The 15,713-nt window shown below is 43.0% G+C and overlaps 1 protein-coding gene across 1 annotated transcript in view; it reads right to left on the bottom strand.

The window, feature by feature from the left end:
- Nucleotides 1-5,066, bottom strand: part of DRC1 (dynein regulatory complex subunit 1) — a gene marked incomplete at both ends in the record, with an annotated part of 31,657 nt that extends 26,591 nt beyond the window's left edge. The window contains one exon of the mRNA XM_084236062.1: nucleotides 4,912-5,066. Coding sequence (XP_084092188.1) covers nucleotides 4,912-5,066 — 155 coding nt within the window. The remainder of the gene's footprint in view (nucleotides 1-4,911) is intronic.
- Nucleotides 5,067-15,713: the final 10,647 nt, after the last annotated feature.

Here is a 15,713-nt window from a genome sequence, read left to right as displayed (position 1 = left end):
TACAGAGAGGATTATAACATTCCAGATGGCGGGCCTCTTCGGAGCAGGCGCTGGGGAATGAACACCCCCCCCCCCCACTTGCCATCCTCATCATGGAGGCCTGTCTACTCTCTGGCACAGACTGAGGGTTCCCAGTGCTGCCTCAGGGAAACTGAAACCCCCCACCTCATGACTTTCTCCACAGCGAAACAAGCAGATCCCTTTATCTCATTCTTTCTAGACTTTCTCTGGCACTCCATCCCCACTCCCTCTGCTCAAAGTTCAGCGGGGCCACAGCGGGGCCACCGTGTTCGGCCATGAGTGAGACTTGGAATTGTGATCAGCCCACTCCCTACCTAAGCCCGGCCCTTTCCTCTAGTCGTCATGCTCACTTCCCGGTTCTTCTCACACTTACTCTTTGCTTTTACTAAAAATACAAATTGTCCATCTACTATGTCTTCAGAGGTTGCCAAGCTAATGCTGTTTATCATTGCCCGCAATGCACTCCCTCTGCTGACCTGCTAAGCCCACCTAGAGCCCCCCAATTAATTACCAATTTTATCTAAACAGCCCCTTCTAGTTGCTTCCTGGAGCAAAGATCAGCGCTTCAGATGGAAAAATAACTGTGCTGCAGGTTCTAATTGTTTCCGTTTCAGCTTGCATCACATCGCCGCCTTTCATCTGTCATCTTTGACCGCCTCGTCCTGCACCGTTCGACAAGAGCCACTACCCAAATGTGCCCGGCTGGAATTGGGATGTGCTGAGTGTAAAATATGTGCTAGATGGATTTTAAAGACCTTCAAGCCACTCCCCCCATGTGAAACAGCTCATTAACATGATTTCTATAGGTCTCATGTTGAAATACCGTTGATACACTGGATTCAACAAAAGAAATTGTAAAATTTATTTTACTTTTTTTTAAACATGGCTCTTAGAAAATGTTAAACTGCCTATGTGGCTCACATTATTTCCATTACTCTGCACTGACCTAGCACATTCTCCCAAGGGAGACAGACACACACACACACACACACACACACACACTCCCCTTTCCTCAGGTTTGACTGAATTCCTCTTTTGAGAAATTGCTTCCCCACAGCTGCCACACCAGGGGCCTCAAGCGGAGCTGCATCTCCCCAAACCCCCTCCCCACCCATCAAAGTCTTCTTAGGATTTAAAACATTGGGCACCTTGGACTCTGTCTGGCTGTCTGGGTGAGCTGAGAGCTCTAGATGGGCCATCATCTCCCGCAGGATGTGGCTTCTACTTTTCAGTGTTGTAATTTGTTTTCTTAATAAAAGCAAAGAGAAGGTGCAAGCAGAATAGGGACATGAGCGTAATGACAAATAGCAAACCAGAAGTCATTCTGTTTATTAAATCTTTGTGAGGGGCAGGTTTCTCGCTCCCATCTGGAAGCTTGTAGGACCCTTCTCTCTGTGCTCTGGGACTGGGTCTTCACTCAGGCCATTGCTGACCATTTCCAGGCAGGTGGTCCTCGCCATTCGGGAAACACATGATCTTCAGTCCTGAGAAATGGTCTTCAACCTCCTCCCTTCTGTTTACTGTCTTTTTTTTTTTTAAGATTTATTTATGCATACAAGAGCTGGGGTGTAGGCCAGAGGTGCAGGGGGTGGTGAGAGGATTCACCAGACACAGAGTGGGGAGCAGAACAGGTGGATCTACTGAAATACACTGCAGGGGAGCAGTGGGTGAGACAGGAGAGTCTGCTGCACCATGTGGGTAGCTCCCTGGCCAGGGTCTGCTGCAGTGGCTGAGGAGAGCTTCATAGTCCTGAGACTTAACCCCTTGCGCCACCAGGGAGGCCCCTTTGTTTAGTGTCTTGTGAATCTAGAAAAGGGATCTTCCAGACTAGTCCTTGAATTTTTACAAACTCTTTTCTGGCCTAATTTCTATTGTTTTCTTTTCTCTCCTCTAGGCGATTCCATCAACCCTTCTGTTGTTTATCATTTCTATCATATTTTTAATTGCTAACAGTCCTATTAGGTTCTCTAAACACTCCTTTTTATAGTATCTTTTCTGTCTTATGGATGAAGTATCTCTTATTGCTCGAAAGATCTTAATAATCTTTTTATTATATTAGTGTTGTCTTTTCTTGCTACATAGTCTCAACTTCTTAAATTGCTTTTTCTGTTTGGTCATTCTGTCATCTCCCTTTCATGATAAAGACTGTCTTCAGATCGCTAGAAATCCTGACAAGAGCAAATGGCTGAGGGTGGCAGTGAATGAATGCAAGGGTGTGGTTAACAACTGGGAGTTTCTGTGAGGGGGATCCCCCTGAATTGTGTGGTGGGCAAACCCAGATGCCTGGTCTTCTTTTGGCTCTGCAGGTTCTGCAGAGATTCGTCCAGTCTCCTGCAGTGTGAAGGTGAAGGTGGAAGGGCCAGCACTCCAGGGCCGGGGACTCGGCAGGTGTGCATGTGTTCAGGGAACACCCTTGCTTCAGGTACTGTGTCACTGTCTCACGCCTGCCCAGCAGGCCCCAAACCATAGATCCTCCACTTTACTTTCTCCAAACCTTCTGCGTCTTTTGTGCAAAGTGGGTCATGGGTTCTCTTATTTCTTCTTTTCCTCTTTCCCAGAGTAATTTAATTCATCCCCATGGTTTTAAATATAACCATAATGCTGCTGACTCTTTACACTGATATCTCTAATCCATAATTCTCATCTGAATTTAAGATCCATATCCAGCTGCCTAATGGGCATCTCCATTTTAATGTCTTACAAAACCCAATTTCACTTAATTTTCCCAGAACCAAATTTTTCATTTTCAACTCTTGCCTCTCTACGCCCACCTCACTGCCTTAACCATCTCAATAAAAGGCACTGCCATCTCTCCAGCTGTCCAAGTCATTCTTGTTTTCCCCACCTTTTACCAGCATATCCATCAATCAGTGAATTTCAACTCTAAACTGTCTGGAGTACAACTGCTTTTTCTCCAAATCCACCACTGACTAATCCAAACCAACCTCATCTCTCACCTCAGGTGAGAGTTCTTGCATCTTTCCCTGATACAAGTGCTTCCTGATTAGTCTCCTCACTGTCACCCTGGCTCCTCCAGACCAGTGCCCAAAGAGCAACCAGACTCAACTAAATGGTACAAAACAGGTCAAGTCACTCCCGAGGCTAGCCCCTATAGCGCTTTCTCATTGCACCTACAGGACACTGCACATCTGTCAACAACCTGGCCACTGTCTGCAGCGTCACGCTTCTCGTCATCCTCTGCACAGCTCACCGGACTCCACCAGACAGGGCTGGTCTCATTCCTACAGCAAAGAGCCTCCCTTCTACCTCCAGGCCTTTGAATATGCTGTGCCATTTTGACCATAGTCTTTATCCATTCTTTTTTTTTTTTTTTCTGGATTTTAAAATAAACTTAAAAATAAAAAGAGGGCCTGAAAACATCAGCAGTTGCCTGAGGACAGTGGGAGGGACAAACTCCAATGGGGAAGCAATGGGGTGATAGAACTGCTCTATATTGATCGGTTACACAACCAACAGACTGGACACTAAAAGATGACTTTACTGGATGCAAGTTCTAATTCAGTTTTGCTTTTTTTTTTTTAAGAGCTAAAAGATAAGAGCTGAAAATTTACCCTGTGGGGGGTTGGGGGGTATGAGCTTATGGACAATAAGCTTGTGGACAATAAAAGCTATTACACTGAACATGCAGAAAGGCATAGTACAATGTAAGACAGCTTCAGTACACAAGGTGTTTTTAAAAAATATGCTTGCGCATAAGTAATATTTCTTTTTTGCACTTAATAAATTGCCTTGAAGTTTTTCTCTGGGAAGTGTTAGAAATGCTTGTTTTTAAATTTCTCAAACATCTCAGGTAGGAAGCAAGACATTAGAACAAGAGAGAGCGTCAAAACACTCCACAAATCATTTTACTTTAAAAATATGTACCACTCTCTAACAGAGAAGGCAATTATTTCATTACAATAGAAGATTCCTGAGGGCAGAGACAATCTTTGTCTTATTTGGCATCAAATCCCCAGCACAACGCCAAGGTCAGAGGGGCAGCCGAAGGGCTTAACTCACAAAGGCTTTCAAAGATGGTTAATAGATTATGACATTGCTCACGGCAAAGTGGAGCCGCAGCCAGCATGCCTAGAACTCACACACGCTGGCCAGAGAAAACAGCAAGAGAAAAACACCAGCCTGGGAGTGGGTGTTCTGACAGAAAGCCACCATCCCTTGCCCAGTGCCTGAACTAAGCCAGTTTTCAGACTCAGAATCAAGTGGCTTACGAGGTGGCAGGTCCCTGCGACATCATGGTGCATGCGCTGCCTCACTGACCCCGTCCTTCCCAAGGGGCCTGTGGTCACTGGCTCCCGGGCTGGACTCAGGAGCTGAGGAAGGGGAGATGCCCAGACACCGAGGACCATCACGTCCTTCCCCCAGCAGCGGAGGGCAGGCAGGGGCCCAGGCCTGCTGACAGGGGGGCCACTGGGTCCACGGACTCAGCCAGTGACCCTGGTCTGGCCCTGAAAGTGGAATCTGGATTAACATATGGCAAGTTGAGAGACTCCCGCATCACGGTGGGGAAGACCTGGCACCATGGTGGACACTGGAGTGGCCCCTTGCAGAGGCCACTGAGGCCAGCAGAAGTGACAGCTGAAGGCCACTAAATGAATGGAGAGAAGGGAGGGAGGGAGCGAGGAAGGAAAACATTTTCTCGATAAAAACGAAAAGATTATTTCCATCTTTGACTTTACTGTTGCTGAATGTTCCACGGTCCCATACTTTGCTTGAAACTTCTGGAAGGAATGTTCTCTACCTCAGCCCCCTCACACCGGGGCTCGCTGGCCGTGGTCGCAGGGACCGTCACCCTCGGGAACCCTCCTCCTCAGCCGCCTCGCCCCGCCCCGACGCCCCCTCCTCAGGCGCGGGCCGGGGGCCCCAGCTCACCGCCGCCGGGCGTCCAGGCGCGCCGCGATGCGGAGGCGCCGGGCCTGGATCCGCTCCTGCGGGTTGTCGGAGTTTATGGAGGGCCCGAGGATGGGGGTGGACACGTGCTCCTCCTGCTTCTCGTCCAGGACGCCCAAGGGCCCCGACGGATTCATGGCAGAGGCCTGACGCTCCGAGGCTGACCCCGCAGCCCGACTGGGGCCAGTTGCTAGCAACAAGCCGTTGCCAGGGAACAGCGGTCACCTGACCAGCAGCCGGCGCCGCCGCGAGGCTCGGCCCCGCCCCCCGGGCCTGGGCTCGACTCCCCCCTCAGGCACTGCCGACGGGGGGGGGGGGGGGGCGCGGACTGGGACCCCACGAAGCCCCAAGATGAAAGAAGTGCGCCACGTTGTGGCTCCTGGCTTTCCGACCCTGGTGATTAATCCATCATTCATTGAGCAAGTGAATAGTCCTTAAAATGATACCCAGGAAGTGTAACTGACCAGCTCCCCCCAGGCGCGCGACCTTCCCTCTTGGAGGGGACGGGATAGGTACGCTCTGAGCCTGTTGCTTCTTTGGAAAGCTTTTGCTTCCATTTGTCATTCGCTCATTTTTGAGGTCCTACTCTGTGGACGGGCCCCTATGCGTCCTGATAGTGAACCTGCCCCGCTGTTGATGGAATTATGTCCAGCAGGTGGATGTTGTCGCCTGCAGCAGAAACCTAGGCAATCCCGCCACCCCCACCTGCAACAAGTGCTTAGAGAAACAGCAAAGGAAGAGCAGAGGAAAAAGAGGCAGGCGAGTGGGAAGGCCTGAAAATTAAGAGAACAGAAGCACAAACTCTCAAAGAAACACTGTGCCTTGAAAAGGAACTCTTTCGGGCCTCCTTGGTGGCGCAGGCGGTTGAGCGCAGTGCTGTGAAGCTGTCCGCAGCCCCTGCAGCGCAAGTTCAATCCCCAGCCGGCCAGAAAGCAACCCACACGGCGCGCAGACCTCTCCTGCCTTGCCCGCTGCTCCCCTCAGCAGTGTATTCCCGTCCTTCTGCCTGTTCTGTTCCCCGCTCTGTCTCTGGTGAATCCTCTCACCCTCCCACGCATCTGGCCTGTACCCTGGCTCTTGTATAAATAAAATAAATCTTTTTTTAAAAAAAAAAAAGGATCTCTTTCCTGAATTTTTTTGGTTTGTTTTTGGTATCTGTCAACAACAACAACAACAACAAAAGTTCATGTTGAATCACCTTACATCCCTTAAAAAACAGAAACCAAAAAAAAAACCACGGAGACCATTTGCCAGGGTCTTGTCCCACTGGCCTGTGAGAAACTTGGACAGGGCACTGGAGGAGTAAGAAAATGCAGGCCCTGGATCTGCCCTGCAACCTTGGTTAAGCCACAACTTCTTGAGGATGATTTTTTTTCAGCTGTTATGTGATGCTATTTCAAATCACAGGCAAATTGTGAGGATAAAAAAGACAAGCCCCTTATGAATATGACATACCCAGAGGCAAATGGAGTTGTTTTTTCAAACTCATTTTACCAAGTCTGAAATTTAGGAGTGCCACAATCGTGGAACCACCAACAGCAGAACAGCTGCCTGCATCCTTGTCTTCCATCCAGCCTGGACAGGGGGTAGGGCTTTTGCTTCTGGGCTTCAGGGACCTCTGTCAAATCTCTCTCCTTTAGTTGTAACCTCAAGCATTAAGCTTCCCTAGGGGACATGGAATCAGAGAAGGTGTAGTTCTGACCACGAACTCTTCCAGATTCTGGCTCACATTTCCAGCCATTGTGAGAAGAGAAACGCATACAAGTGTGTGCCTCCTATGGCTGGGAGTAGGCTGCCAGAAGTCAGTGGGAATCAGCTGTTGCACAAGAGATGGGTGGGAGAGCAAAGGGACCGTAAAAATCCAGGAAAGGTGATCAAAGAGGTGGGCTAATGCTGTTCCCAGATACCATGGTTCTGGGCAGTGTTTGTGGTAAGGAATATGGCTCCTTTTTTAACTGTGCTGCTCACAGCTTTTCAGCCTTATACAGTTCTTAGCCTCTGCTCCATACCTGGGCATCTTAAAAAAAGAGAAAAGAAAAAAGCTCGGTGTCCTTTGGTGCTGGCAGGAGAGTCCAACCATGTGCTGAGAGTACCTCATCCCAGATGCCATCCCCATCCCTGGCCACTCTAAAAGCCCAAAGTCAGTCTCCTTTCTGGGTCTCACCAGCCATTTTCCAGCCACTGGCCTGTCTCATCACAACCAGTCTCTGTTTCTTAGTAATAAATCTTTTCGCAGGCATGAAAAAGAACTCACTCAATGCTGGAAAGTCACCTTTTTACAATGATTTCCCAGTATCTATTAATAGTTTAAATGAGCATGTTCATGGACTAGACAAATCTACTTAAAAGAATTATCCTAGAGAGAGACAACAGGTCTAGATTGTAGCTCTGTGAAACTGTAGCTCTGGGTCAAAATTTCATCAGTTTATTTCAAGTGCCAAACACAATACCCGATATTTATCAACAAATATTTTTTAAGTTATTTATAATATTAAAAAAGTGGATCTAGTGAAGCCACTAGGAATGAATGTGTAATGTGGAAAATCATCTAAGATAAACGACACGAGGAAAGGAAGATGCAGCCAAAATATAGAGCATGACCCCAGATTTATCTAAAATATAGGCAGTATGTATTATTCACAAGAAAAACAGGGGGGCCTCCCTGGTGGCGCAAGGGATTAAGCACCGTACTATAAAGCAATCCACAGCCTCTGCAGCCGGCCATGGAGAAACCCACATGGCGCAGCAGACCTCTCCTGACTCGCCCGCTGCTCCCCTCAGCAGTGTGCTTTGATCAGTCTGCCTGTTCTGTTCCCCATTCTGTCTCTGGTGAATCCTCTCACCCCCCACATCTCTGGCCTGTACCCCAGCTCTTGTATGCATAAATAAATCTTAAAAAAAAAAGAAAGAAAGAAAAACAGGGGATGAACACCAGCAGTGGATACCTCTGGGGATTGGGTCTATGGGTGATTTTTTATTCTCTGTTCTATAAAAAAGTTTACAAAACACACAAATCACCTTTGATGTAATAAAAAGGTTATTTATTTTTTTTTTTTTGAAGAGTGGTACTAGGAGACCCTATGAAAGAGACGGTGGCAGGCAAGAGCAGGGCTGTCACATATGAGAGAGAGCTGGGGAAGGATGTAGGTGTCCACCTTGATGACCACCGGTCTCCAGAGTCTGGTCCTTAGCTGTAGGAAGTACTCCGTAAGCTGATCGCCTTTTGAGAACTGACACGAATGGACTCTCAAGAGGGAAGCATGCAGAGAACACACTAATTTTAGGTAGAAACCCCAATTGTCACACAGGGCTTGTATGTGTATGACTTGTGACCTGCACATCTCTGTGGCTGACCTATAAAGAGGATCAAACTATGATTGGGAAGTTTCTAGATGGGGTATGATTGACTATAATGCATCCAGAGGCCCACATCAGGTATAATTTGCCACAAAAACTAGCTAAGTTGAGTCCTTGGGTTATGGCACCCCTGTAACTGGGCAAAGTTAGGGTGTTAAATGCAAACTTTCTAGTTAGATAAGGCTTCCTTTGCTATGCTACAATCTGGCCATCTACCTTCAACTACAGTTTTTTCCAGAAAAAGAATGACAAAGTGATTAGGTTTAACATATTGAGTCAAATCACATCATTTCTACATCCACAAAGTGGGTACAGCAAATCACCTGGCCTGAAGTGTGCAGATCCATCAAACATTTAGGCAATTTCTTGGTTTACTCCCATCATCTTCTAATTTGGATGAATTCTACTTAAGAGTCTCAGAAGGCAATCTTATATTTCATTTCTACTTAGCACTGGAGCAGCCTCACCATCACCTTCATGCCTATAAAAAGTACAAGGGAAGAGCAGAGGAGAGTGGAGGATGAGCAGGTCATGTGGCTTAGGAAAAGTTTAGAGGTAAAAAATATAGAACAAAGTATTCGTAGAAACTGAGCACCTACTTCGACCACTCCCTGTGCAACGTACTCTACATGCATTATTCATAACAGAACAAGTACCTGGCGGTAATACTATTAATTCCATTTTACTGATGAGGGAACTGAGGGTTAGAGAAACAAGCAGCTTATCCTGGGTCAAAGCTTGCACAAATGAACATGACTAAGCAACAAGCATTGCATTAAAAGCTTGGGAAGACTGGAGAAATTTTGAAAGGAAGGAAAAATGTAAGAAACAGATAAAACAATGAGTTTTAATGAGAGCTCGTATGTAAACCATAGTTTAGGTGGTCTAAGTATGGGCTTCCTGGGATTTTGTGGAATCAGCCTGGAAAATTAACACCATACATTAACTTTCTTTGTATGGGGAAATAACTTCTGAATAAAACCACAACCACACCTGCCAAAGTCCTCTCTCTGCCGAGGACTTTCTGAAATAAGTCACAGGTTATAGCACCTAGGGCCCAGCAGCTGATCCTTCTGAACAACAACAACAACAAAAAAAAAAACTCTTCATGTTTTGTTCCAAAATAACCAGCAACCCTGAGACAAGCGGCTGGTCATTTTCTCCCCATAGCTCCCTCCCCTTTTTCATCTGCCAAGGAAAAACAAAGAAGACAAACTGAAAACAATTAAAAGGATTTAAAAATTACTCTTTACTTTTATTACAATAAATATTTATCAATAATAGAATTAAACAATTTTAAATTAAAACCTACTGTATTACTTTTGGGTTTCACAGCAGCAGAAATAAACATAAATCCAGTTGAAAGGACAAGGCTTCCAGAATCCAGTGGCAAGAAACAGTCAGGTCTTGATTATCTGAGTTGGCAAAGGGGAACAGTAATACCAACGAGGCAAAAAGGGACAGTGGAATGCATAGTGTGCTCTATTTGCACATCAAACTGTCTACAACTTGACACATCCCAGTGAAGGAATTTAAGCAAGTTGTGAAGCCGGTTTCTGCAAGTCAGGTTGCTTCCTCTGCCCCGACAAGGCTAGGAACACAAGGGCTCTCAGAGTTGCCTTCTGGCCAGAATGGGCCCCGTCGTCCATTAGACCCAGAAACCTCAACCCTGGTGGAAGCAGCCATCTTTCTCAAAAGCTTAGTTTTTGGCTCACACAATCCCTGATACAAGGGAAATAGAAAGTTACAGATTTCTTCAGGACTGAGATAAACTGGAAGTAGGAGAGAGAGTGGCACCAGAGGAGGAAGAGGTTTCAGAGTTAGGGGCTACATGCAGATTAAGTCAATAAGAAGAAACAGTCTAATGAGGCCTTACCACTTTGCTGATAATCAAGAGTAGACTGCATGTATATATGAATATATCATACATATATATGCAAAGAGTATATATGTATACATATTAAAGATATATATATATACACACACCACACAAAACCAGATTAAATAATACATTATTTACTATGATCTCAGCAAGTCCTAGACAGACCCAATTACTAGTATGTTCAATTAAGCTACTTGACAGGGAAAATAAGATTTTTGTGCTCCTCTTTTTCTTCCTCTCTAATATATTCTACTTTAGTAAACGTATTCCAGCTGCTCAAGTGGTGGTGTTTCTAGATACCTGAGAAGGGATGAAATCCTTTTGTTTCAGAATTCTAGCGCGAGCAAACTGCAACAGGGCCAAGCTGAACAACCCAATAACTGATCCGCCATGATTCCTGCCACCTATATTTAGTCTCAGGGCATTAAACTTCACTCAGAAAAGAATCAATTCTTTTTCTACAACTGGCTACAAATTTCATCTATTATATTAGATGGGAGGGGGAGGGGAGAAAGTGGCCACAGGGAGTTTATACATCCAGCAATTATTTACTACCTTTCCCTTTACCCAGAGAAAGAACTATTTTTTAAAAATAGCTTGAAAAAAATTGAAATTTGGGGTTTAATACTGAATTTGGCTTTCTTGGCACATTTCAGAATGAGTAAGTCACTACATGTAGCTGGGTCTTTGTCTTCTGAATGGCTGTTCTAATGGGATCTAAATAAAACACATACAAATAAGTTAATATTACAGGTAGCCTTAGTAGTTATTAAATTCAAAGGCTGATAATTGAATGATATCAGTGATTCAAAGAAATTTATAATGCGGCACTCACAGATCTTGCAAAATTAAAAGACTCCTCCCATAACCTGCTTAGTAAGATCAAGTACTGACTAAGTGTGTTCCTGATCAAGAATTTACTCCTTAGAGATTAAAAAGTGCTTGTCAAGAAAATTAGAATCTAGAATTCATGGTAAATTATGTTTTAATGAAAAACTAAAATCGATTCTAATTTTGACTGTTACCCACAGAAATTGCTCAAGAGAAGAAATTAGACAAAGAGCCAGAAGGCACTGAGTGTGTCTCCAAAGCCATCTGATGTCAGTGTTGCAGGGATTCTATGTACAGTACACTTGATGTGCTTTAAAAACAGCATTTAAAAACAGCTTTAAAAACAACTCTGACTTAGCCCAGCTCTCAAATAATGAGTGTTACAAATAAGACAACATGAATGGGGCCTCCCTGGTGGTGCAAGGGCTTAAGCACCGCACTATGAAGCAATCCACACCCTCTGCAGCACAAGTTAGATCCCCGGCCAGGGAGCAACCCACATGGCGCAGCAGACCTCTCCTGTCTCACCGGCTGTACCCCTCCACAGTGTATTTCAGTCCATCTGCCTGTACTGTTCCCCACTCTGTCTCTGGTGGGCCCCCTCACCCCCCACATCACTGGCCTGTACCCCAGCTCTTATATGCATTAATAATCTTAAAAAAAAAAAAAAGACAACATGAATGGCCTGTGGAAGAACAAACAGTGATTCTGCTATGTCCAAATGGACCTTCCTACAGAGTCAAGCCACTTTCCAGTTCTGGGATCCCAGCCTTTTTGACCAAGTGTTTTATATCCACCTCTCTCTGGTCACCTGTGAGAGGGCTATAAATAACAGATCTTCTGCTACCCTAAATATTAACTCAGTTAGATTACTATCCCTTGCATATTTTCTATTAAATAGCAAAGCAAATTAACTAGCATGCAGTTTAAAAGGTTACATTTCTTTTATATTCCAGAAACACTGGAGATGACTTAGTCAATTAAACCACTTCCCATAGCTCCAAGTAAGGAAGAAGCAAACCTACTGCCCCTTTCTCTGGAAAACTTAGACAACTGTGATTTCCCAATACCCTAAAATAACTGCCCACCATTTGTACCACTGTCAAAGAGGAAAAGTAAAATATGCAAATCACATGGATTACATCATCAATAAAGGAAAATCAGAAATTTACTTGTTTCCTAAAATGTACAGAGCATCACTTTCAACATTCACAATGATGAACTTAATACCATTTTACTGTTAAAACTGTCACTTTAAATGCACATGTTAATGTGCTTCAAATGCAGCATACTAATTTAAATTCTTCCTGGAAGGTTCAAGTACTGGCAGTAAGTTCCTCACCCACAGGGTGTTCAGGAAAGGGCATGCTACCTTACAAAGATACCTCATAGGACAAAGAAAACTCTAGACTGATTTCACAAATTTCTTAGAGTACTCGGTCGAGTCTAGAATTGAGGTCAAGATAAAGGCTACTCTCATTCAACACAGGAATCAACACAAAGGTTTCTTTATCTGTCTTTGGCTTATGTGGGGACCCAAAGTCAGAAATTCTAGTCTACCCAGTTTTACCTTTGTTCTCTCTGGCATATTCCCAGTCCTGGACTAGACAAGAGATCTGAGGCCATTGAGGTTATTCAAACGTGGAAATATCTAAGAGCCACAAAGCTAGGGGGCTAGCTCTGTCCTAGGTGGCGGCTAGTTAAAAGAAAACCCTGGTGAAGAGGAAAAGTTACAAAAAGGCTTCTAGTTGAAATATAAAGGGAAAAAGAAGACTTTAAGTCAAATACCTTCCAGTTATCTTTTCATTCTTATGTTATAGAATCAAAGTTTACTCTGGAAAGAAAAAGTATATTCCAAATACTTCTGACTGACTGTGAAATAAACTAATTCTTTGAAAAATGAACACTTAGACCTTCAAATTCACAGGACACTGAATACTAAGGGGAGTTCCTCTTCCCTTTAAAGTGGATACTATGCCTATTTTTTTTTCTTTGCATACTCCCCATTGCCCAAGCTCTAGGCCATCATCAATACTCTTTTGGTATCTATTTAGAATGTGGGCAACTCTAGGCATCTACTCTTCCTCCCCATAACTATTACACTAAATGATTTGTCAGTAGTAGTACTAAAACATTCTAGACCATTATCAACAATTAATTTCTTTTTAAAATTAAAATTAAAAGTATTTTAATCATGATATTATTAAAATGTCAACGAAAACTATCTCGTTTTTTAGTTGGAAGTTACTGTCTTAACCTGAAAACTAAAACCCATAGACTACATCTATTCTGCACCAGCGGAAGAATGACAATTCTAATTGTGATCATTTAAAACTGCAGTGCACTAAGAACATAATTATTATTATTAAAGAATCATAAAGGGCAAAATTTAACACACTCTATACAGGTATTTTTAGAGTTTTCTATCCCATGCTCCCCTTGAATATAGGGAAATTATTTTCTGACAAGCAGGAAAGGACGTTTTTCATACCATAACCTGAAAAGAAGCTTCTCACAGGTCTAGGTAACTTTGGTCAGCAGAAACACAAAGCAAACCTCTGGCCTGATTAAGGCACGCTATTCTGAAATGTACAGAAAATATGTGTGCTGCTCCCCAAAATGCAGCTCAGTTTATGCAAGGAAAAAGGCTGGGGTGTGACCTCACCCCAAAACATCATGCATAAGCCTAAAATACCTTTTTTATTTTGGAAATATTATGGTAAGTGGCATGACATGAACCCACAGAGCTACTTGGAACCAAGTCCTGCTTCGGCTGCTTTCTCCCCACACAACAAAGAGGGCTTTCACGATGCATTTGAGATGGCAGCCAACCCAGGAAACAGTGGGCAGTGCACTAACAGAGTCCAATAGTATTCAAAAACAGTTAATTGCTCAGTTTTACTTTTATCTGGTTTCATCTAATGATGTCAATAAAACTGAGTATGGCATAATTCTTTACCACCATAGGGAAATATGTTACAAAGCATAGGCACAAAACAATTTTCAAATAAACTTGATGCAACAGAGAGAGAACAGAAACACACTCTGAGGTAAAATAGCCCCAAAATTATAGGATGTGACAGTATGTCCCAAAAGGGTATTTTTTAACTATACTGTACAAGGTGAAGAAAGCCTGTGGTCCAAATTTGTCATTTTATAAATATTTATCAGTTATTTTCTTATATAATACAAATTAATCTCATTCTTGTATACAAGGTTGACAAAACAATAAAATAATTAGCTTAGAAATCTTAAAACAAAACTTTGCTCCCACCCAAATTAACATTTCATCCAGTTCAGTTTTACAAGTGATGCAGAACAAGGTATACAAAAAATAGTTACCATGACTTAGCTGGTTCATTCTCTGACTTCCATGATGGTAATTTATTAACAAACATGGAATGACCCATATTTTCCTCATATCAACTTCTCATCTATTTTCAGTGCTTATTTTTGCCTTAGAGAAAGTCACCAAACATACCTCAATCATACAAACAACTTTATAAAATGAGTATAGAACCGTAAGTCAGCTCCTGGATTCCTCATTCCTAGTAACATGAATGACAATGATTAGAATTTACAAATTTAAAAACTGAAGTTTCAATTACAGTTATTTTTACAAAGCAGCAGACTGAATGAAATTCAACAAAGAAATACATTATAATTAAATTTAACGGTTGTCACATTCATAGATAAATAATAGCTATGAATTTAATTACATATCAACACAGTGGTGCCTATTTTATCCAAGTGCAATCTGTCCAAAATAAAAGGGTTTAAGATACACTCTTCATTCAAGCACAAACTTCATTCAGTGGGAAATAAAGAGAATCCGCAAGTAAATTTCACCACCACCAAACTAAATGGAGACAAAGGAAAAAAAAGAAATAGAAATATCCGGTGAGATGTATAAAAACAATCACATGAAAGCCAAAGGGGTATTTGTCAGTAAACCTCAGATTTTACTCCAAGTTATCAAAGGGAGTACAGACTCAGTAAGGCATATGTAGCAAAAATGTTCTTCAAAGTGGGGAAGTGGACAAGCCAGGGAAAGAGAATTTCTCTCTACTTCTTTGTCCTATATAGAATAAAAAACATAGCATTCCCTCTTCCACAGAAAGAGATAAAGGGGGGAGAAGGGAGGAAGGAAGGAAGGATAAACTGAATTAGAAAACTAATTTTGTAGAGAGTTTCACAGTAGTAATTCCATAACAAGGTTCATGAAATTCCTAACTCCCAAGTGAATTAGTCTTTAAGGAGGTTTATCTGCATTCTTCACAAGTAACTATTAAAGAATTGGGACTATTACACGCATTCATATAATCGTAGTTCACAGGCACCAAATCTTAACAACTTGCAGCTGAGAGGGAAAAAAAATGCCACATTAAAACAATGAAACAGGCCAATAGGTGAGCTACAATTACAATCCATTCTCTACTAATTCTCAATATAATGTTTCCTTTAAAAGAAAATTAAACGATTTATCAAGATCTGTTCCATAACAGAGAGAGCCAGAATACTAGAGAATCTAAATATATATATATATATATATTAGCTCTCTTAGCATGTGAAGACAAAAGGCATTTCCATGGGAAAGAGAAACCAGTATTTGGCAACTGTTTATTGTTCTATGATCATTTGGCATCTCTTGCTGAAGGTGACTTGCTCTTACCTCTTCCCTAGATTACATATGGGCTACAGAGCGCTTCCACAG

This window comes from Talpa europaea (assembly GCF_964194135.1).
Source record: "Talpa europaea genome assembly, chromosome: 6".
In the NCBI taxonomy this organism is placed as follows: Eukaryota; Metazoa; Chordata; class Mammalia; order Eulipotyphla; family Talpidae; genus Talpa; species Talpa europaea.
Note: the sequence above shows the minus strand (reverse complement) of the source record. Positions and strands in the feature narration are given on the sequence as shown.